At 37.9% G+C, this 23,881-nt stretch overlaps 3 protein-coding genes and 1 pseudogene across 5 annotated transcripts in view; 1 reads left to right on the top strand and 3 right to left on the bottom strand.

Annotated features, from left to right (window-relative positions):
* The first annotated feature begins 330 nt into the window (after nucleotides 1–330).
* On the top strand, nucleotides 331–1,475 carry TAAR9 (trace amine associated receptor 9). Its single transcript, XM_024759010.1, is given in 3 exon segments — nucleotides 331–819; nucleotides 822–1,066; nucleotides 1,068–1,475. Coding segments are annotated over 3 exon segments (1,050 nt in total). The 5' UTR covers nucleotides 331–422.
* A 1,513-nt stretch (nucleotides 1,476–2,988) lies between these two features.
* On the bottom strand, nucleotides 2,989–13,422 carry LOC112409116 (trace amine-associated receptor 3-like; annotated as a pseudogene).
* On the bottom strand, nucleotides 8,250–23,695 carry LOC112409115 (trace amine-associated receptor 1). Of its 2 annotated transcripts, XM_024759035.1 has the most exons (3): nucleotides 23,561–23,695; nucleotides 14,504–15,582; nucleotides 8,250–13,482 (listed from the first exon to the last, which is right to left on the bottom strand). In XM_024759035.1, exons 2-3 carry the CDS (start codon nucleotides 15,463–15,465, stop codon nucleotides 13,398–13,400), a joined length of 1,047 nt encoding a protein of 348 aa, XP_024614803.1. In that variant the 5' UTR covers nucleotides 15,466–15,582; nucleotides 23,561–23,695; the 3' UTR covers nucleotides 8,250–13,397. The 2 variants fall into 2 exon arrangements, with proteins under 2 accessions (XP_024614803.1, XP_024614804.1); XM_024759036.1 differs by lacking the exon at nucleotides 8,250–13,482 and having other exon boundaries at nucleotides 13,799–15,582.
* VNN1 (vanin 1) overlaps nucleotides 18,644–23,881 on the bottom strand; it is a 40,922-nt gene continuing 35,684 nt past the window's right edge. Inside the window, exon 8 of one of the 2 annotated variants that reach the window (XR_003005093.1) lies at nucleotides 18,644–23,734. The gene's annotated coding sequence lies outside the window, so the exon portion shown is untranslated. The remainder of the gene's footprint in view (nucleotides 23,735–23,881) is intronic. The other variant, XR_003005092.1, reaches the window with a different exon arrangement.

Below are 23,881 nucleotides of genomic sequence, written 5' to 3'. Positions count from 1 at the left end.
TGAAATGACTACTTAAGGGAGATAGCTTAGTAAATAAAACAGCCTTTGGTAGCTTAATTACTTCTCAGGTGGTCACAGGCAAGATTTCAAAAGGTAAAGTAACACAAAAAAGGGATTTTCTAGTGATTAGCTAATTACATTTTATAAAACATATCATTGGACTAAGTATGTTGACTATAATTTTAATGACTTTCTGCAACAAGTTTTCACTCTAAATATATTAAAAACTTGGGAATACTTTTTGGAAAGACCAAGAGGTTATAGTTAATATGCCCCTCAAAATGGGAGAAAAGTTACTAGCTTTCATTTTAACTAGAAATTTTTTCCTCTTACAGAAGCTTTTGAAATTGCCATCTCCTTCTTGTTTTAAACGGCTGAAATAGGGAAGTTGAGAACCTTGAAATCATTCAAACAAGAAGGCAATGGTGAACAATTTCTCCCAAGCTGAAGCTGTGGAACTCTGCTACAAGAACGTGAACAGGTCCTGTCGTAAGACTCCTTACTCACCAGGTCCTCGGGCAATTCTGTATGCAGTCCTCAGTTTTGGGGCCCTGCTGGCTGTGTTTGGAAACTTACTGGTCATTACTGCTATTCTTCACTTCAAACAGCTGCACACATCTACAAAGTTTCTGATCGCATCCCTGGCCTGTGCGGACTTCTTGGTGGGAGTGACTGTGATGCCCTTTAGCACAGTGAGGTCTCTGGAGAGCTGCTGGTACTTTGGGGAGAGTTACTGTAAATTTCATACATGTTTTGATAATTCTTTCTGTTTTGCTTCTTTATTTCATTTATGCTGTATCTCTGTTGACAGATATATTGCTTTACTGATCCTCTGACCTACCCAACCAAGTTTACTGACTTGGTTTCAGGAATATGCATTGTTCTCTCTTGGTTCTTTTCTGTCACATATAGTTTTTCTATCTTTCACACAGGGGTCAATGAGGAAGGGGTTGAGGACCTAGTAGTTGCTCTCACCTGTGTAGGAGGCTGTCCAGCTTCAATGAATCAAAATTGGGTTCTAATTTATTTTCTTCTATTCTTTATACCCACTGTTGCCATGGTGTTTGTTTATATACGGTAAGGTATTTTTGGTGGCTAAATATCAGGCCAGGAAGATGGAAAGTACAGCCAGCCAAGTTCAGTCCTCCTCAGAGAGTTATAAGGAAAGAGTGGCAAAGAGAGAGAGAAAAGCTGCTGAAACATTGGGTATTGCTATGGCAGCTTTTCTGGTCTCTTGGCTTCCATACATTATTGATGCTATAATTGACGCTCATATGAATTTTATAACTCCTCCTTATGTTTATGAGATTTTAGTGTGGTGTGTTTATTATAATTCAGCTATGAACCCCTTGATATACGCTTTCTTTTATCCATGGTTTCAGAAGGCAATAAAACTTATTGCAAGTAGCAAAGTCTTAAGAAGCGATTCATCAACAATTAATTTACTCTCTGAGGAAACAGACGGATATTGTTAAGATTACTGCAGGGACTTTAAAACTAATGTGAGGGCTTCCCTGGTGGCGCAGTGGTTGAGAGTCCGCCTGCCGACGCAGGGGACGTGGGTTCATGCTCCGGTCCGGGAAGATCCCACATGCCGCGGAGCCGCTGGGCCCGTGAGCCATGGCCTCTGAGCCTGCGGCTCCAGAGCCTGTGCTCCGCAACAGGAGAGGCCACAACAGTGAGAGGCTCGCGTACTGCAAAAAAAAAAAAAAAACTAATGTGGATTAAGGTCAAGTGCAAAATTAAACACTTGTATCTAGAGAGGCAAGTGTAATCATTTGCCGACTAGGAGGATATTAACATTCAACGGTTAGTTGTTCTAAAACATTTGTTCTCTTCATACATTTTGACATTTTTTAGCATTTAGAAATAAATGAATAGGATTTGCTGATTATTTTCCACTTCGTATTCTTTTATCCTTTTCTGATTCTCTACCTTTGCATCTGAAATTTCTCATTGTTTCTTCAAATAATTTGAATTTTGTAGATCCTTCTATCCTTGTTACCAATGTTTATTTGTCCAAAATGTATATAGGGGAAAAAAAAACTCTTGCCTAACTTGAAGGTAGATTTCGGGGGGACAAAAATCTTCCAAAGTATACTCTGAGAAGTAAATACAAGATTATAAATTGCTGAAACTTTTGTTAATCTACAAGGACTTTAGAAAAAGCTGCAATGGAAATTTCCCAGTGAATTAAACATTGAAAAACACTGAAGCTCTTGTGTTTTCCAAACCCTGGTGATGCCTCCTCTCCATTTTACAGACGCTGTGTTCATAGAACATGTACAGTGATTATATGATTAGACTGCATTTTACTTTTGGAGGACATAATTTATTATGGTCAAATGAGTATGTGGACAAAGAGATGGTTTCTGTGCTGCTTTTCTTTAGCAATTTGAAGTAAAATAAGAATTTTATTAAAAAGCTAATTCAAATTAACATTTGTTTCACTTTTGAGTTCGTTCTTTGTACTAGACACTGTATTTGGCATTGGAAATATAAAACCGAATGACCCGAATATAACCAAGAATTATTTCAAATTAGCAAGTACCCAAACTGGTATTGTAGACTCTAGGAAGAGCTTCGGTTTTCTCATCTGATAATTTCTTAGTCACATGAATTTTAATTCATTTTAATTAAACATATACATTGCGTGTTTAAGATAGAGTAAAAATTTGAAAAAAACTAAAAATAGGGTGATCTGCCTTTTCAAGTCTTTGAATCACAGCCTTAAATCTTTGTTTATGTAGCTAGCTGATTTTCACAGACTATTCTGTAGCAAACTTGTTTTTTTTTTTGGCCATGCTGCATGGCTTGTGGGATCTTAGATCCCTGACCAGGGATCAAACCCAGCCCATGGCAGCGAAAGCACCAAGTCCTAACCACTGGACCGCCAGGGAATTCCCTGTAACAAACTTGTTTTATGAAATGAGAAGAAGAGATAACTAAGTAAATAGAGTTACATAAACATTATGTGTTATATGTTTTATTAATGAACCAGTTTGGAAATACTTTACACAAGATTAAGCTGTTTCACATTTGTGCATTAATACCTTTCAAATAGAGCTGACAGTATTTAGGAGAAGAAAAGGTAAAGGTGAAGAGGATGAAAGGTATTTGCAGCAGAATACCTGTGTGGTTCACACCATAACGTCATGGAACAGGTCTACTGGTCACCTTTTTAAAAATTTTTTTGCGGTACGCAGGCCTCTCACTGTTGTGACCTCTCCCGTTGCGGAGCACAGGCTCCAGACGCGCCGCCTCAGCGACCATGGTTCACGGATCCAGCCGCTCCGCGGCATGTGGGATCCTCCCGGACCAAGGCACGAACCCGTGTCCCCTGTATCGGCAGGCGGACTCTCAACCACTGTGCCACTAGGGAAGCCCTAGATAAGTTTTTTTTCACTTCCCCCTTTGTGTTCTCAAGCGTGTTGCTGATAACTCGAGCGTGTCATTTGGAAACAATAAAGATTTTGCCATAAATACCAACCATAATAGAGCCAGGAGTAAAAAAAACATGTAGTGAACAGTACTGTCCCCCCAAATTTGTTGAAAGTAAGTGCACAGAAATTGAAGCAAGCAACGAGAATCTCATAGCTCTGCATACCAGAAGCATTGACCTTAGATAGAACTAAACCAAAAGAAGAAAACGTAGGGGCTGATCAACAAAGTGTCAACAGCTGCTTTATCATGGAGGTGGTCATTTTGGTTGTGTAGTGTAGGGGGTAACACACAGCATAAAATCGATCAATTGCCATGGAACAGAGGAGGAAAATGGAGGCCAGACTTAGCATCATGTCAAAGCTCGTGTGGAATTTGCAAAACCACCCCCAAAATACCAGCAGCTCTCCACTGATCACGCCATATTGCATGGCATAATGACCAAACCCAGCAGAAAGTCAGTGGTTGCCATGGAGAGGATCAGAAAATTTGTGGGAGAGTGAAGTTGCTTGAAATGCGATATGGAAATGATTATAACCGAGTTTCCAAAGATAGTGATAAACATGGCCCCAATCATAATTGAGTACATTATTCCTCGGACATGAAAATGGCAGCTGGTGGGAGGACAGCATTTATTTCCAAATTTTGGACAACTGGATAAGTCTTCAGGAATATAAGTTAGATCCATGGTGCTTTATGACTTCAAATTACTTTCAAGGAGGATAAGTTGGTGTTTCTTCTCTTCTTAAAATGATTCCAGTAAATTTCAGCCCCTGAGAGTACAATAAAGTCCCGTTATTAATTCATTTCAATTATATCTAAATATTTAAAATTATATCACTGGTGTTTACTTTCTGAGTTATTTGCTACATTTGAAAATGAAAAATCTCAACTGCTCACTCTTTCCTGTTTTAGTCTATTTTATTTCATCCATCTATATATTCATTCAAAATGGGTTTATCTATTGGTTGTTCTATTCCCTGTAATGTATTGGAAGCTTTTCAGTGGTTTGCTCCACTTATATGAGGCATCTAAAATAGTCAAACTTGTCCTGTGTACCGCAAAAAAAAAAAAAAAAAAAAAAAAGTCAAACTTATGAAGCAGAGAATACTATAGTGGTTATTGGGGGAACTGGGTAGTTGCTCAGTGTGTATAAAGTTTCAGTTATGCTAGATGAATACGTTCTGGAAGTCTGCTGTACAACATAATGCCTATAATTAATAAGATGGTGTTGTGCACTTCAAAATTCATTAAGATGGTAGACCTCATGTTAAGTGTTTGTACCACAAAGAAACAAACAAAACAAAGGGACAGAAGGAAAACCTGGGAGGTGTTGGATATGCCTAGTACCTTGATTTTGGTGATGGTATCACAGGTGTTTGCATATTTCCAAACTCATCAAATCCTGCAGCTCACGGTATATCAATTATACCTCAATAAAGCTGTTTTTTTAGAAAAAGGAGGTCAGTTTTCACGTTAAACTGACACTTCCCTAGAAACTCCTTTGAACTACAACATAAAAATACTTAATCCACAAAAGCTAAGTGAAATCACAATGTTTTCCTTCCGCATTCTTTCGATAATTTGAAATCTTCGTTTGTAAAAAGTCTGTGGGTGTTTTAAGAGTTATAAATGGCATGCGGCTATTGAAATACACAGAAAGCCATGTACCTACCGGCTAAACCACAGCTTCTGTACTGTCTATTCCCTTCCTCTCCTCTCCCCTTTCCTCCTCTCCTGTCTTCTACTCTTCATTTCCCTTCCCTGTATTTCTTGAGTCTTCTTCCTTATCTGAGATTCTAACTAGTGGAACCATGTCACATACTCCATTGCTGACTGACTCATTACAGTCACAAATTTCCCACTCACAGACTCATGTGACTCCTATTGGTCACAGGCATGCCTTTCTGATATACGACCAGGAGGCAAAGACCTAGTCTATCTTGCTCACCCCTGGATTCTCAGTACTTAGGTTAATGTTTGTAGCAGGCACTAGATACATATTTCTGAATGAATAAATTTATACATAAATGGTAAGTTACAGTTGTTTTTTTAAATACCTGCATTGTTCCAGTAAAAGCAATTGATTCAATATGTTTGAAACTTTGATGAAAATGAATGGACTAGATTCAGGAGCTCAATTCATGACAGTATCCTCCTGTATTAAATTGCTTCTGTTGCTGCTATAAAAGAATCCCTCCCAGAGTAGCATTTAGACAGGCAGAGCCGAGAGATTTTCTACGAATGTATTTTACTGATCCCTTAGGCTAGTGAGACAAGAACTAAGGATCTTGAGTCCAGATAGATACGAAGGTATTAGTAAAAGAAAGAAAAAAAAAAAAGCTGCTGAGTGTTTCAGCTAAATGCACTTGGGAGATGGTGGCAGTAGTGGGATAAGAGCCCACTCAGTGGTCCATGGTTATGTTAGGATGGGGTTTTACTGGCTCATTAATGTCCCTTATGCAATACTTGGCGCCTTACCTACCTCTTTGCAGAGTTGGGAGTGTTCTTCCCACTGAAGCTCACATACTCCCAATAATTAAAGAAAATACTGCGTTGGAGAGCACATATTTAATTAAACTTGTACACATTTAAGTCCATGAATATGTAGGCAGTTAAAGTATGTTATTACCCAGAAAACCATGTGTCACACCTCAATTGCCCATATGATTTCAATGATCACAGCCATGACATTGAACCAACTTCACCTGGGTGTTGCATACAAGTAACTGCTCCATTTTTTAAAGATTGAGAGGATTCTAGAAGGTGTTTCAATGTGAGACCAAATCTTCCACTATGCCCACTTACTATTTATAAAAGGGAAAATTCAAATACTTTCAGAACTGGAGAAGCCCTCAAATGGAATGTTTACAAAGATTTATTATGTGATGCAGTTTCCAGCCTCCTTTCTCCCTTACATTCCACAGTATGGCTTTGAAATCAAGCAGCCCTGTGGTTGATTTTTGGTTGCACCACTTATTAACCATATTATTTTGGACAACTTTCTCAGGGCTCCTGAACCTCAGTCTCCTCCTTTATAGAATAGGGAGAATAGACCCTATTTAACATTTTATTTTAAACATCGTTAGAAGCATGACATCTATCTAGTAAACACTTAATGAAGCCCATGTTAACCAGTTTTAACGAATAATGACCTTTTGGAAAACTGTATTCTGATTTCTAAATCGCTGATTTTCAAAGAAACTTTTGTTTCCTAACTTGCTTATAAGTTTAACAGTTGTCTATGAAGGTATTTAAGGCCATTAGCATTATTCCTACCTTCCTTCTTGCTTTTCCTCATGAGGATTATGACATTTCTTTCAATTTTATACTTTTCTTTTTTGAGTCTTCCATGTAAACTATTTTATTAAACCCTGTAACCTTGATGAAATTGCCATTTTTGTATGTAAAAAATGTCCAAATATGAATAATTTCCCATGGGGATCTTTTCCTTTTTCCCCTCAAGTTTTAGTTTCAAGCGCTGACAGATAATAGGGTTGGCACATCTCCAGTCATGTACATTTACAAGGAGTCAGATTATCAGTGCTAGACTCTATCATGGAACTAAAGCTTATTGAAGAGAATCTTCAATGGGCTGGACACATTCATTTCAGTAGAAGAAAAAGTTTGGTTCACTGCTATCAGAATATATCTAATAAGCTGAAATATACCATCTTAATATACACCAGATTAATGAACTAACCTAATATAGCAGCTGGCAAGAGAGCACACTAGGGCTTTCCTGAGCAGGACTGACCATGGGAGAGGTTAGATGGACGACTAACCCTTGAAAACTCTTCTGAACAAGCCTCTTTAATCCCATTGGAAAGATGTGAAAGTGAGGGCTCTTTGGTGAATGTATGTGTCGTGAGTGCCAGCTCAGTCTTCTTTCTAAGCCCTTGGAAACCGTATGGTCGCCTGACAGCCCCATATCTCTACATCATCGCAGATGGAACGGCATCTTCGGACTGGGTGGCCTCTTACTTTCAACAGTGACACCTTGTGGCAGCTTGGGAGAACTGACTCTTCAGATTCAGTCCTTAGAGAATGTATCAAGAGAGCAGAAGGGAAATGGGAAAGATGGCTAATTAATTTAATTAAAACAGAGATATGGTCTTATTTTGTACTTAAAGCTGGAGAAAATGGATATATCACTAATATAACTGTTCACATTTTTAAATGAAACTCAGGTATGCAGAATTTGAATTAATCACAATTAATCATGCCATACGTCTTACTTGCTTTATTCATTTGTAGCATAATGAATACCCATGACTGTGAACTAGCTTGACAATAGTGTACATACCCTTATATTCTGCTTTCTGCCTGTCACCTCAGGTAACTACTATATTGAATTTTTGTGTTTATCAGTTTTTGTATTCTTTTAATAGCTTTATTGTGTATGTTTGTATGATTAAATCAAAATATTGTTGGGTTTGTCTTTTGAATTATTTATAAAATGAGTATCATGCAATTTGTTGTCTTTTAGAATTTGTTTTGCTCTTATTTTTCCACTCAATTTTACACTATACGTAACTGTAGTTCATTCATTTTCACTGCTATATAATCTTTTCTCCTATCAATAGATACTTGAATTACTTCTAGTTTTTTGCTATTATGAATGGTGCTATTTTGAATATTCTCGCGCAAGTTTCCTGATGCTTATATTCAAGAGACTTTCTTTTTTTTTCTTTTTTTTTTTTGCGGTACGTGGGCCTCTCACTGTTGTGGCCTCTCCCATTGCGGAGCACAGGCTCCAGACGCGCTGGCTCAGCGGCCATGGCTCACGGGCCCAGCCGCTCCGCGGCATGTGGGATCTTCCTGGACCGGGGCACGAACCCGTGTCCCCTGCATCGGCAGGCGGACTCTCAACCACTGCGCCACCAGGGAAGCCCAAGAAAACTCTTAGTTAAATACTCATTTTGTTTGTCCCTTGATGATTAATTTCAAATTTTAGAGTTATGAGTAAATTACATACATAGAATAAATTAAGATTCTGTGTCAACAGAGGGTATAATACTGGACGAAGCCAACTTTTTTCTTAGCAGCAAGAATTCTTTTGCTTGTGTTTGTTTGTGGCCTTTGTCACCTATTTTCACTGCATTGTGAGCATATGTTATAAACAGTCCTTATGACTTTAATTTCTTCAATGATTGGAGCTGACCTGATGCCTCCCTGGTATGTTGCAGGCTCACCATAAAACCTTACTGCCAAAAACACCTTTCTTGCTATAGGTGTTACTAACAGCATACAATAGTGGATTCAGGGATTTCATAAAAAGAAAATTTTTTAACCATGGGGGCAAACATAGGTTTGTCAAATAAGATCCTTGTTAAAATCTTCTGTCTATTATTAACATATTTTCATAAAAAAAAAGAACATCTTAAATCTGGAAATTTAGTAAGGACATGATCTTAGACAAAAGACAGTCTATTAAATTGAATAAGTATTCCATAATGAAAAACTCACTACATTGTGTTTATTTTCTCACTTTATAATGATCTGTAAAAAGTTTGTCACAGACAACACAAATCCTCAGACTGGGAGGATTTGGGAATCCCTAAGTTAGATGGTCAAGGTACCATTAGTTTGAGAAAATAATGTTAAAATGCTTAAATTTTAAGACATAACTTTAGAAATAGTTTTTCCCTTGCTGGTTTTAAAATGTTGCATTCAAGTCAGTTATCTTTCCTCTCTCCCTTCCTTGAACAAATGTTCCTAGAGCAACTATTCTGGCCCAGGTCCTACGGCAGGTGCTGGAGATAAGTGAGGCCCTGCCCATAGAAGCTCACAGCCAGGGCTTCTGAGCTCATTTCTCAATTTCAAATACGTTATTCTCCTAAAATTTCACTGTACTATATGAACTTAAAATTTTTTAATTCCTTTTTCTTAAAGATCTAAGGCAATGGTTCTTAGAAGAAATGTAATCCAAGGAACCTGGGTTGCTGTTTGAAATTGCAGATTTCTGAGTCTCAGTCCAATCAACCCCAAATAATTCGAAGGCAGTTACATCAGCCTGGGTAGTAGCCCATAAGCTAAGTCTAGTTAGCAGTTTCAGAACAAATTTTTAAATAACTTAGCTGTTAAAATATATTTCTATTCATAAAGAATACATATTTAATGCCAGAATTAAACCTGTACAGGCACATCTGCTTCAACTTGGCTGGGGATAAAATTATGAGTCCCCATGGTTGCTTCATATCCCGCCCCCCCGCCACTTCCTGAAATAAGAAAGAGAGTGGAGTATGTAGCCAGAACAGATTTGGACTAAAATCTCTCTCTAACTGTCAATAGCTCTAGCCCCTTGGGTACCTTTTTATCCCTGATTCATCTATTCCCCTAAAGAAACGTGCATTGAATGACTTCTCTGTGCCAGGTGTACCCTGAGTACAGGGTACAATGATGAATAAGACACAGTCTCTTAACTTCTGCAATCTACACTCCATTGTGAACACAGCCAGGGAGTGTACTGATGGGAAGGGCAAGACATATTTGGAGAGTGCAGAGAAGACCCCTATCTGGTCTTAGGGGATTTAGATAGCTTCCTGGAGAGGTAACCCTCAAGATAAGTCTTTTAAAATGAGTAAATGTCAGCCAGTTAAGGGAGGTGGGGTTGCAGGGAAGGGGGCTTTTCAGGCATGGAGGCTGCAGGAGCAAAGACACAAGGAGGGAAAGCACAGGAACCACGAGGAAAGCTGGGACTTGAACCCAGGCTTGTCTGGTTCCAAAGCCTGAAGACGTCCCTCTGTGCAGGGAGCTTCAGAACTTTGGCTCTACACCAGCATGCCTCAGAGCTTACACAAGGTGCTAGTCCAAGTTCATTAGCTAGGTAGACAATAAATAGTTACTTTGCAGATAGATATCAATAGTATATATGTAGAATTGTAGAATATAATATGTAATTACTTTATGTATATGTATCTTTATAGAAATTATCTTTAAGGAAATAAAAATTCCCACACTCTTTCAAATATACTAAATGCCAAATATTGCACATCACAGACTAATGCAGAAAGGTATCACCAGGTTAGCTTCTTTCCTCATAGACCTTGGAATAAATCTTCTCCTATTCTTTTGTATAATTTTAATTGTAGAATTTATTTTCTTGACATAGGGCCTTCGTGTCCATGTTATTTCTATTTCTATTACAGCTCCCCCTCAGCAATCAAGGTTGAGAAACGCTACTTTAACACACTGCATTTTAAAAATATTGACCAATAAACAAATTTTAGAGCTTTTCGTCGCAGTTAATGCTTATCTGACTGGTATATTTATGAAGAGGAAAGTTTGCCATTGATAAGCCATTGTGAGTGGCTGAATTTAAGCTTCTAAATCACTTTAATTGATAAATACGCTGAGAACTTTTAATTTGTGTGATTTCTTCCTCCTGAAAAAAAAATCAAAGGCTAAAACAAATTAGATGCTGAGGTTGATATGACTTTACAGTAGAACTAGCCTCAATGGAACACTCTAACCAAATTAGAATGTTGGAGCAACATAAATTGACTGGGAGCTTAGAGACTTGGGAAAGAGGTTTTAGGAGAAGGAGGAATGTGGGACAGAAGGTCAGGACCTGGCAAAGACAAATTTACTTTCTCTGAATACCTGTTTACAGTTGACCATGTGCTCAATGACCTGTGTTGAAACACTTTGGGAAATGCACATATATTTTATCTTTAAAAAAAATCTTCAGTCTGATTCTTACATCACCTAGCTTATTTGAGTGCAACATTCAAAGTATCTCTCTGAATAATTCTTTCTTTGGCACACTTTATAGTCTGCTAAATTTCAAAACATAAATCATTCTTTAAACACTTAAGTTAATGTTCACACTCTGGTTGACAATGTACGATTAACCAGACTGATTCACCAGAATCCACCAATTTACAGGAGTTTATATGGCTTGCTTTACTTTTTTGGCCAAAATTATTTATGACTCTCCAAAGATTGAATTATTGACTTCAATAACCAAGCTGAAAATCAGGATGGAACTTCCATTTCACTGATCTCTTAAGATGGAAATATTATTATTATAAAAAAATCAGTTCCAACAAGCTCCTTGCTAATACATTTATTTTTATCTCTTCTTGAGTGGAAACTTATATGAATACTTCTCTTTGAGAGGACAGTGGAATATGAGACTGCTTCAAATGAATGTTGTCTGGACTAGGAAAGGAGAGTCATGTCGTGTTGTTGCAATTGCTTTTTTGGTGTTTAGTGTAATATTGTATGTCAAGTTAAAGTTCTTTTCGTGCATGCAACCAAAAACTACTCCTACAGAGAATTCATTAGAAGACTATCTGGGACTCATGGAATCCATAAGAGAACGGATAAGTCAGTTTGGAAATGAATACTTGGGTATCTCTGTAGTCTGGGAAGCAAGAATTCCAACAACACCAAGAGCAGTCAGGTCACAATCTTACCACACGGATAGGATGAAAACCCACAGTTTTCATTAGTTTGTTTTCTGCTAAAAATCAGTCTTTTTCCCTTCGTTTAAGATTCAATTTCCAAAGAAAGACCTTCTGAAAGTTTTAGTGTAGGTTATCCACCCATCTGTTTAGTTAAGGGGAAAGGCAGAAAGCCAGTCTCTTCATTACAGTCCCAACAGTTTATCCCTAGTTGGGATGGGAAAGTTCTCAAAAGCTAATTGGATTCCAGTTGGGAAATGGATTCTGGGCAACCAAAATACCTTCTGCATGAGGGAATGGTAGCTAGAATAAAGCTAGGAATAGGGAAAGACAAAGTTGTTTCTTCTTGTTTTGCTGAGAGGATGGGTTATGGGTTGTCTTTTATTATGAGTATTAAAAACAGAGGTTACAAAGAGAAATAAGCTATAGGGGACTTAGTACTAAGTAAAAAAGGTAGAATTATCTGAGTCATGAACTTGTCCCGAGAAAAATGTGGGCTCAATATTAAAACCTAAATAGTAATTTAAAATAGATATGACAAGGATGACTCTTATCAACACTATCAATATCAATGTTGCTCTAGAAATTCTGACTAATGAAGTATGCAAAGAATGTAAATAAGAATAACTATTGGAAAGGAGATAAAATTTAGCATTATTTGAGGATAATATGACTATAGAGTGAAAACCCAAACAGGTCAACTAAAAAACTGAAATAAATTTTACTGTACACCAGCAATAATAATTACATAGAAAATATAATGACCTAAAAAAGATATATTCATAATAGGCAAAGCACACACACACATACACACACACACACACACACACAAGAGTACAAAACATCTAAGAATGTGTGGGAGCAAATGAAGAAAACCACAGAAACTTACTCTAAGGTACAGAAAACTGTCTAAATGCTTTTGTTCTTTTTAAAAATTTAACAAAATGGTTTCACAAGTAGAAAAAGCCAAGGTAGTTTTTGAAACTAGGAGTGATTAGGGGCAACTTGTCTTACCATGTACTAAATGAAAAGGTTTTAAAAATGTTTTTAAAATCTACTAGAACAAAAGTCTAGCCAGTTCAATGGAACTAAATATACAGTCCTGAAACAGACTCTAAAAGGTGGAAGGGTTTGTGAACAGAAATGTATATACAGGAACATGCATTTTAGTTTCATTTAAAATTAGCTGCCTTACCCTAACTTACCCATGAGCATAAGTCACAGTTATTAAATAGATAAATTCAAATCCCTGGTGCTACTCAACGTAATAAAAACGACATGAAGTCTGGGTGAGAAACAGCTCAAATGGGTACTTATGATTAAGAATGCTGGCCCACTTCTATAAGATCTTACTTGAAACCACTATTTTCCCTCTTTTTTCTCTTGTATATGACACCTTAATAGACATGGCATACTCCGTGTCCGATTATACCTCTTCTTATCCTTCATGTTTAGCTGCTTTGATGGATAGCTGCTTCTCTTTCAGTGTAGACTGGAGCCCAACAAGTGAATTTGTTTTATTTCCTATGGCTTGTCTTTTGAGTCTTACCACACCTGCCACGACCTTGAAATATGGTGAAATCTTCCAGACATTTTCATGAGCTTCAGTAACAGGTAACAGGAATTAATTTCTATTGTTTGAAAAAAAGGAATCAAAATGAACTAAGTGGTCAACAATGGGAAAACGGTTTAAAAAAAGTTTTGTGCATCCATACAATGTAGCCTTATACAGTCACCAAAAATTAAGTTTTTAAGAAGCGGTACGCGGGCCTCTCACTGTTGTGGCCTCTCCCGTTGCGGAGCCCAGGCTCCGGACGCGCAGGCTTAGCGGCCATGGCTCACGGGCTCAGCCGCTCCGCGGCATGTGGGATCTTCCCGGACCGGGGCACAAACCCTGTCCCCTGCATCGGCAGGTGGACTCTCAACCACTGCGCCACCAGGGAAGCCCCAAGTTTTTAAGGATTTTGAATGATATGATTCTCTCAGGAAATGAGCTCTGAGTGATATTTTAATTTCATTTTGTTTCTATGTGATATATTATTTTTATTTTTTACTTTATTTTCTAAATTTCCTACAAGTATGAAAATCAGAAAAAAACATACTTTTTAAAATATAAAAATTGAGATTTAAGAATTAGAATATATAAATAAGAATTAATGATAAATAGCAAATTATGTGTAAACAATTACTTAATAGTAACATTTAATGTGTACTTTCAGTTGATTTTACAAAAAGGCATATATATTCAAGCAAAGGAATGACAAATCTCTTCTAATTTGCATCCCCAAATGTAGCCTCTTAGTTTCCACCACTGAACAACTGAGTAAGGTACCACTGTCAATTTCATGGCAGTTCATGTAAGGTCAGGAGAAGTTCTTTAAAATACAAGCCCCTAAATTCTGGGCTTGTAAAGCTTCAATATGTATAATAAGAATGGCAAATAGGAAGCAAGATATAAGCATCACATCTAACTACACAATCTTTGACCCTAATACTTGATAAAAGCCCCTGTAGCTGGTGCATGTGGTTGATACTATGTTGTGTTCATAAATATGATCACCAACTGTTGGCCAAACAGTAAAGTCTAATAATTCTATGGATTTAATTCTAAAAATAATTTACATCTAGATGAATCTTTTTGGAAAATTTTATCGAATAGAATCATCTTCAGTGCTCTTCTGAACCAGGGATAGAAAAATGCATAAACCATTGGATTTAAAGTGGAATTCAAGTAGCCAAACCAAATCAATGCATCGTTCAGGATGGGTGGAATAGTATAGTCCAGGAAAGGATCCATGACTGTGCAGACAAAGAAAGGACACCAGCATGTTAAGAAAACTCCCATCACAGTCCCTAAAGTCTTCGTAGCTTTCCTTTCTTTGCTTTGTGAAATTCCATTTTTCTCTTCCAACCCAATTCGAAATTTCTGATTTGCATCATGAATTGATCTTGCCTGCCCTTTCGCTATGAAATATATTCTACAATAGATGCATATCATAATAGAGCCAGGTATATAGAAAGAAGTCAGAAAGGCCAGAACCCCAGATGTTTTGCTGAAGAAGACAGAGCAACTCCCTATGCAGTGAATGTGTTTGTAATACATCTCTTCAGCTCCTTTGAGGTTTAGCTCCAGAAAGATCATTCCAAATGCAAAAAGAGCAGGAATACTCCAACTAATGAAGATCATCACAAAAATAACCAAGATGTTGATCTTAGTTTTGTATCTCAATGGGTCACACACAGCATAGTAGCGGTCAATGGAAATGAAGGACAAATGAAAAATTGATGCTGAGCTCAGCATAATATCAGTGCTGGTGTGAATTTTACAGAAGACTTCTCCAAAATACCAGCAGTGCTCAACGGATCTCACCATACTATAAGGCATGACCAGACACCCCAGCAGAAAGTCCACAGTGGCCATGGAATGAATGAGCCAATTAGTTGGCGTATGAAGTTGCTTGAAGTGTGATATAGAAATAATAACTATTAGATTGCCAACCACTGTGGTTAGAATTATGAGCACCATTAAACTGTACAGGGAAGCACGGACGTCATTTGACCAGCTGCTTTTCACACAGGAGATATTAATTATATTGTGGCAAAAGGACGTCATTCCTGAGGGTTATGCACTAGTTATTATCTTTTCCTTTGTGTGTTGAGGAGTCTTTCTTCGAAATCCATGATCAGGTTAGAGTTCCTTCTTTTATTTCCATATATGTATCCCAGAAACCTGGGAGGATAAAAGAAAGGAAGTCATCAGCAATTTGATTCTTCTCACTTTTAACACATTTACCTATTACTTCTTGCTGAAAAATGATTATTTTGGAAAGAGCTTTTATTTCCAAGTTTAGTTCAGTAGTTCAGTTCTACAATTATTATTATTATTATATATATATTTTTTTTGTGTTACGCGGGCCTCTCACTGTTGTGGCCTCTCCCGTTGCGGAGCCCAGGCTCCAGACGCGCAGGCCCAGCGGCCATGGCTCATGGGCCCAGCTGCTCCACGGCATGTGGGATCTTCCTGGACCGGGGCACGAGCCCGTGTCCCCTGCATCGGCAGGCGGACTCTCAACCACTGCGCCACCAGAGAAGCCCCAGCAATTATTTTTAACATCTACTTGATGCTGCTCACTGTGCTGGAAATGCAAAGTTGAATTATTCGTTTGAAATATATGATTCTGTAATTCTGTAATACTCAGCTAAATTCTCGAATTTGCAATACATTTTTCAATACACGTACAATACATATTATGTGTAATATATAATACATTATATAATTATGTATTATAAATATAAAAAGAGGGGGAGAGAGAGAATTTGGAGGAAGAATGTAAATTCTGGCTATCAATGAACAACCTGTCACTATATTGTGAAAATGCTGGAAAATAACAACAAGTCTTAGCATTCCAGGAGTACCCCCTCCTCTTTGGCTCTTATTCCCTCTGGGCTGACAGTTTAGGTCAAGACCACATAGAAATCGAAACTTATCCAAAACTAGAATTGGAGGAATAAGATATTTAGGAACTAAAATGCATATTTTAGTAAATTTGAAGTATCTCTCCCCCTAATCCCTTTCTGCCTTCTCTTCTCAGGAGGAAACATATTCATATCAAGTACATCTGTAAGATTTATTTCAATAAACACCCAGACCCACTTTATGACAGAACAAATTGCAGACGAAATCTATTTATATTATCTGAGCTCTGTAATATTTGAAATATAATTAAAATTTTGCTAAAAGAACGATGGAGTTTTTACTATGAAATTTGTGTTCACTCAACTAAACTATCATTTAGAGTTATAAATCTTCTACTTGGACCTTTTTTTTTTTTTCTATTTCCCCCCTTTTCTTCTTTCTCTTACTTTTGCTGTTGACATTAAAGGAACCAAGCAACACACCTGTAATCAGTGTTTAGAACTGTTTGCTAATAATTACTACCAGTCAAGAAAACATTCCTACCTGATATCACATTGACTAGCTTTACTCAGCGGGAACTAGGGTCCAAAAATAAGTAAGGGAAGATGAAAAGGGGAAAAAAACTGGTTGTTCAGTTTTAGAAGACTACCTTCATAGATGATGAAAAAGTCATCTGACAACTTTGTATGCCATGTTCTTCATTCCCAGATAAAAACCAAATGGCTTCCTCCTCATAATGGTAACATCCTGGTTTTAGAGAATAGAGCCTGAAGCATGGTATCTGGGAAATTATTGATAATACCAATGACATTTCAGAAGAGTAAGTTGTCTGACCAACTTTAAGAACATTACACATAATTTTTGTGCAAGTAATTTTTGTTATGATTTATTTTTAAAAAGATTGACTTGTTTAAATAAATGCCCTATGATGATATTGAGTTGAGTGCTTACCTAAAAACATGACATAATAGTGTTTTTGTTTCTTTTCTTCCAGCTCTAAAAATTTAGCTAGCTAGAAATGCTTACTCTCTGTATGTAAAAATTGCCAAGTTGGGACTTCCCTGGTGGCGCAGTGGTTGAGAGACCACCTGCCTATGCAGGGGACACGGGTTCATGCCCGGGTCTGGGAAGATCCCACATGCCGCGGGGCGGCTAGGCCCGTGAGCCGTGGCCGCTGAGCCTGCGCGTCCGGAGCCTGTGCTCCGCAACGGGAGAGGCCACAACAGTGAGAGGCCCGCGTACCGCAAAAAATAAAATAAAATAAAATAAAAATTACCAAGTTGAATATACAGTAGTAATAAGGAAAGTTAATAAATCTCTCTTTAATTACCTAGCTAAGCAAACAGTTCTGTGCAAATGATCTAATCACCTAATGTTTGAAAACGATGTACGATTTAAAAATATATTGGTAAGCATTACAGTTTAAAGTAGATCTGTCTAGCAGGACAGGAACTCACTGGTTGAGTGGCCCCAACTTCCCAATAATGGGCCATCAGCACTAAGTTCACCATGCCCTTTGTCTCTGGCTCCTTCAACCACCCATCTCTAATGGTTCAGACTCTCAATCCCAAACTTCTCTATACAATTCCTAATGTGAACCCATCTCCCAATCTACCTACCCGTTACCCGCCCTCCCCAAAACCATTCCAAGTGTGCCCTCCAGAACTCATGGTCATCACCCAACTTCCTCAAGCTCTTTATTAAATGCTTCCCTCTCTTTGTTCTAACTAAAACCATCTTTCCCCTGAGGATATCTCATCCCCTACAGACTTGTCAAAGGCAGCTGTTTTCTCACCTGTATCCCTAGCTACCCTTTATATTACAGGACTTAGAGGAAAACTAAGCATCCTCTTGTACTCATTGACATTGCGGATACTTTTCCGTCTTTCCTTCCTAACCTCCACCCCTTGCAAACTCTGAAGTTCTGTGTTCAAACTATACCTCTTCTTGCTGCAGACCTCAGACTTCCAAGTCATGTCTCTCTGTCTTGAAGATGTTAACTCCTAGTCTACCGTCACTTTCTCCAAGGCTACTCTTGCCAAAATTCTTGATAATTTTCTTGTCCACATAAATGATCCAATAATGGACTTTCAGCTCTTTAACCCTCTGTCTTCCAACAAGCATGTCCTCCACTCCATATTATCTCACACTTTCATAGCCATCCCCAGAATCTGCCATTATCGATAATGAAGCCATTCCAAATGATTAATTTCAAGTTCCACCCTTTGTCTTCCCAGGCCATGCCACTAATGCTCTACTTCCAACACTTGTTCAACCTGCTTGAAGCCCATAATTCATTTATCTTATCACCTTTTCACTGTTCCTCATTTACTTACACTCATCTCTTTACCTAGTGTAGATTCCAAATTTTTTAAACATTATTTTAAACTCTCTCCCATTAATACACTTTTCTGGCTAAACTTGACCCCTTGTTAAATCGAGTTTGCCTCTTACTGTACTACACATGTGCAACTGAACATGATGGAGAAAAACAGACAATCGGCCTCAGATTAAATTCATGACAGGTATGAACCATTCGAACTGCTGAAGAATCCTACCCAGTTCCCTATTACATTCATTCTCCCACTGTTCGAGCTGACTATTTCATACCACCTCCCTCCTTCAATCTCAAATACTTTCCTCATCCTCATTCTCAGTTAATGACTTGTATCTTGTTTCACTGAGAAAATAGATGCAATCAGAAGAGAATGTCCATATTCCCACCTCTACCCCTACACCAGCTTACATCTGTTCATATACTCAACCTTCCCTCTTATTACTACAAATGAACTAACCATCTCCCATCAGAGCCGCCCCTTCATATGTGTCCTATAGGCACCCTTTCATGCCTGTTCAAGAATATACCCTCCAATTCTCCTCTATCCCCTGAATCTTCAGGAGTTCTCTTCTAAATAATTAACTCTAGTGTTCAAAAAATGTAGTAATATTCCATCTTAAAAAGAATTATTTTAAACCCACATCTTTCAATTATCACCTTATTTCTCCCCTTTATGAAAAAAGAAAACATCTTTGAAAGAGTCATGTAGACTCCTTGTCTTCAGTTATTCTCTTCCTAACCTTTTGAATCCACTCTAATGAGACTTTTGTCATTAACACTTCACCAAAACAATCTTAACCATATTGTTCTATATTACTAAACCCAATGGTAAACTCTCAGTCTTCATCTTGATGACCCCTCAGTTACTTCTTGAAACAATTTCTTCCTTGGCTCCAACTCACCTCCCTCTTGGAGCTCTGTTAACTCACTAGCTCTTCTTTATAGTCTCATTACTGGTTCTTCCTCAAGTCACCAGCCCTAAGGCTAGTCCTTGGTTCTCTTCTCTATTTACAGCTTCTCCCTAAGTTATTTCTTATAGTCTCATGACTTTAAAAAAGAGTCTCAAATGAGTATCTCCAGCCTTAACTTCCCCCCTGAACTCTGAACTAAAATTTCCTGCTGCCTGGAGAATATCACCACTTATCATGTCTAAAGCCAAGTCTCTAATCTCCCCCATAATATGTGTTAAACCCCTCTTCCTCCCTAACATCTAGAAATGGCAACTCCATTCTTGAAAATCTTCAGTCCCAAACACTGAAGTAATTCTTTACTTCTCTCTCTCACACTCAACAATATAGCCAACTTTCAGTAAATACCTTGACTCTTCATTGAAAGTATGTCCAGAATCAGACCATTTCTCATCACTTGTACCATAGCCATAAACTTATCACTAACCACTGTCAAATTAGTAGCCTCCCAACTGGTTTCCTGGCTTCTCCTCCTTTTTTCCCCTTCCTTTTTGATTTACTTTTAGTGTCTTGACTTAACATATAGCTTCTAAGCCAAGAAGGGGTGAATTGTTTCCCTCCTCACTACTCTTTCATAAAACGTAAAGAATGTGAACAAATTCTGTGGAAGGTGTGGAGAGTATGTTCAATAGAAGATGTTGACAGAGGAGAAGATTATTCTGTTTACAACCAGGTGTGAGAATTCATTATAAAGCAAAAGGAAAGGAGGTCCACAGTGTCCTTTGAAAAAAGGCAATCATAGAGTCAGGAGAGGAAAGTCATAGCCTTTTAAAAACCCAGCTGCAATCACTGGGGTCCAGGGGAATAGAGCCTGGGAGAGGCAGAAGCTGTATAGGCTTAGATGAGGAATTCCGCAGCATGCCCAACCCTTACAGGAGAATGTCACCTGAGTTCCCAAGCGGTTTTACAGAGAAGTCAAGATCTCCTGCCCCTTACCACGAGGAAACGGGAAGCCATTCAAGGAAATGCCAGCAGAATGGCCTGGAGTTGCAAAAATGTAGAACCTTCCACCAGGTATAGGTACTTGTATGTCCTTACCCGAATGCACAAGCTAAATAGACATACAAAAGTAGTCTCCAAACAGAAAATGTGGAGCAGTTAATTTCCTGGGGAGTTCAAGGCAGAGGCCACTTGATACCTTAAAGGAAACTAAGAATAAACAACTGTTTATCTGGGAGAAGACCAATCCAGGTAGAGGGGTCGGCAAGTGCAAAGGCCCTGAGGTGGGAGCATGCCTAGTATGCTTGCAAAATAGCAGATGTCAATGTGGTTGGAGCAGAGCAATGAAAGCAGAGAGAAATTGATGGAGAGGCCAGAGAAGCTGCACAGGGCTACATTGAATAGGTCCCACAGTAAGAATTTCAGCTTTGCCTTTGAGTGAGAAAAGAAAACATTGGAGGGTTTTGAATCCAGTAACATGCTCTGACAGATTTTAACAGATTCACTCTGGCTGCTGTGTCGAGAACAGGGGCAGAGGGCAAGGACAAAGTGAGATGATTAGGAAGCCGCTAAAATAACCTGGTGAAAGAATATGGTGGTTTAGAGAAGGGCAGTGGTCAAGTTTGGATATGTTCTGAAAGTACAGCAGGCAGGATTTACAGATAGACTGAATATGTGTTGGGAGAAAGTTATCAAGGGAAATAGCAAGGCTTCTGGTCTGGGCAGCTTGAAGGGTGGAGGTCCCATTTACTGAGATGGGAAGATGGCAGTTAGAGGAGGGTAAGAAGCAGGAGGAAGTCAAGAGTTCAGTTTTGAACTTGGAGGCTGGGGCTGTGTGCTGAATAGCATGGCCTTTAGTACCTAGCTGCCTTTGTTTAAGTCTGGGGTGGGCCATTCACTAGTTCTGTGGCCTTGGACATTCTACCCAACCTCTTGGGGCCGTAGTTTGATAATGTGGAAAAACAATCTATTTCCTGGGCTTCTATGAGGCTGAAATAAGTTAATATTTGCAAAGTGCTTATAATAGTATCTTGTACATAGTGTTTATCCAATAAATAAACATCCAAGGGGAACGTTAAGGGTGTGTTGAGGGAAGGTATAAGAACCATCGCGAGGCTTTTTGAAGACTACATGTATATTTAAATCAATATAAAAAAGATATACTCTAGACTGTCACTATGGGCAGAGGGAGGAGGGGGGTGAAGGGTGAACAAAAAATAAGATGAAATGGAACAAACAGAAATAGTGTGTCATAAGGGAATAGACGGCTTTATTCACTGCTATGGCCCCAGGGCCTGGAAAATGAGCACAAAATGAGCATGAAATGAACACGAAAATGAATAAAGGATTGAATGAATGAACAAATAAACTGAGGGGTTCATTAGCTCAATTCTGTGCTCCCTGGGGCCAATAAAAATTAAGGCACATACGCATAGCATGGATCTGATTCCAAAGATAAAGGAAAAATATTATAGGCATTCAGATAGAAGTTCCTTGATTGCAGTGATGGTATCACAGGTGTTTTGATAAGTCCAAACTCATCAAATTGTACACATAAATTATGTGCAGTTCTTTGAATATCAATTATAACTCAATAATGCTGTTTTTAAAAAATAAGAAAAGGAGGATCAGTCTAACATAGGGATTCTCATCTGTAATTTTGGAAGCCAGAGGGCAGTGGAATGAGCTTAGAAACTATTAAGGAAATAGGATGGCAACTCAACAATCCTATATTCAGCCAAAATAGTAATCATATGAAGGCAGAAAAAGGACAGCAAATATATGTCTCTGACCACCTTCTGAAAGTCTCTAGAACATATTCTAACAATATAAAAATTAAATCAAAACAAAAATTTCTAAATAGCAAAAGATGAAGAGTAAAAGCAACAATAGTGAGTAATATTATCTAAATTGGGATTTAGTTTATATCAAAAAGAATCATGATAATATGACGCCATACAATACTGTTAAAAAAGGATTTTTGAAATGGAAAAAACAAATTTCAAGAAAACACATAATATTAACCTGGAATTTAAATTTTCAACTGTGTATAAAATAGATAACTAGTAAGAACCTTCTGTATAAAAAAAAATGAAATTAAATTAAAAAAATTTTTTCAACTATGTCAATAACCCCTAGTTGTTAACAGCACTGGTGAATAGCTGGCAAGTTAATCTTCTTGACCAGATTGTAAGATGCATAACTAATAATGTAATTTTGGAAAAATTCTCCAGCTGTATTTTTTGAAGTTCAAAATGCCAAATTGTTTGATCTAGCAAATGTTTGGTGCAATGATTTTCATTACAGCAACAAAAGTAAAAAGTAAAATTGTCTGAACTTATATCATGAACCTCAGTAGATATATGTTCAACAAGATGTCAAATTGGAAGAGTTGGTTCTTTTTATAAGACATAGAAAGAGGTCAATCAGATCCTGTCAAGTAAAGAAAAAAAATTGCAGTGTTTTAAAATACCATGTACAGGGACACACACACCTACACACACACAGAGGCACACACATTAAAGCAGGAAGTCATTCAGAAATGTGCCAGGATTTTTCCCACCAAATATTTGTGCAAGTAAGATTTTAGTTCTGTAGTTTAGTATATAGGAACAATAAGATACAGTTTAATTTTAAAACCTGAAAAATCTCCATGAAGACTCCTCTATTATATCAAAACCAGCCAACAAACACAACATGTCATTTCCTTCTTCATTTACAAGGAAAGGAGATTTTTAAAAATCATGTTTCAACTTTTCAAATTTTCTAGCTTCACACAGGTGAATTTTTAATAAAAGTGAAATATTTTTAAAAGCACATGTAAAGCAAGCTATTTAAAAATATGTAACTCTTTTTATCCTCTCCCACTAATATGACAGAAGCCTTGTGAATCTTCCCAATAAATAATCCTAAATTTTAATGTAGGAATAAGTACGAAACCATTGATAAGTCTTATTCTCTTGAGCACTCTCGCTGTAAAAGATTACCTGGGCCTCCAGGCTAGTCTGTGTGATTTGGCGAGGCCGTTCATCGCCTTCAGACCTACCTTTTCAGGAAAGGGTTACAGAGCGAGTGGATGAGCAGAAACACAACCTTTGGGAGGAAGCTGTCTGCACGTGTCTCCCGTACACCTGCTGCAGGTGGAGCCACTGCGGCTCTATGATAGACCGCAGTTAACGCAGACAGAATGACGCAGATATTAAAATCTGAAAAAGATAAGCTGATAATAAATCTTTCTGAAGCAAGGTAACAGTATACTATTGAGAAAGATAAGTGGAAGGTGCTTTTACTCTAAACCAGCATCAGGAAGCTAGCAGTGAGCAAACTAGAGAAGGTAAATATTACCATTATTTTAAAAATAGTCTCA

Source organism: Neophocaena asiaeorientalis, unplaced genomic scaffold (assembly GCF_003031525.2).
Source record: "Neophocaena asiaeorientalis asiaeorientalis breed wild unplaced genomic scaffold, Neophocaena_asiaeorientalis_V1.1 scaffold5, whole genome shotgun sequence".
Taxonomy (NCBI): domain Eukaryota; kingdom Metazoa; phylum Chordata; class Mammalia; order Artiodactyla; family Phocoenidae; genus Neophocaena; species Neophocaena asiaeorientalis.
This window is presented reverse-complemented; position numbering and strand designations above follow the sequence as displayed.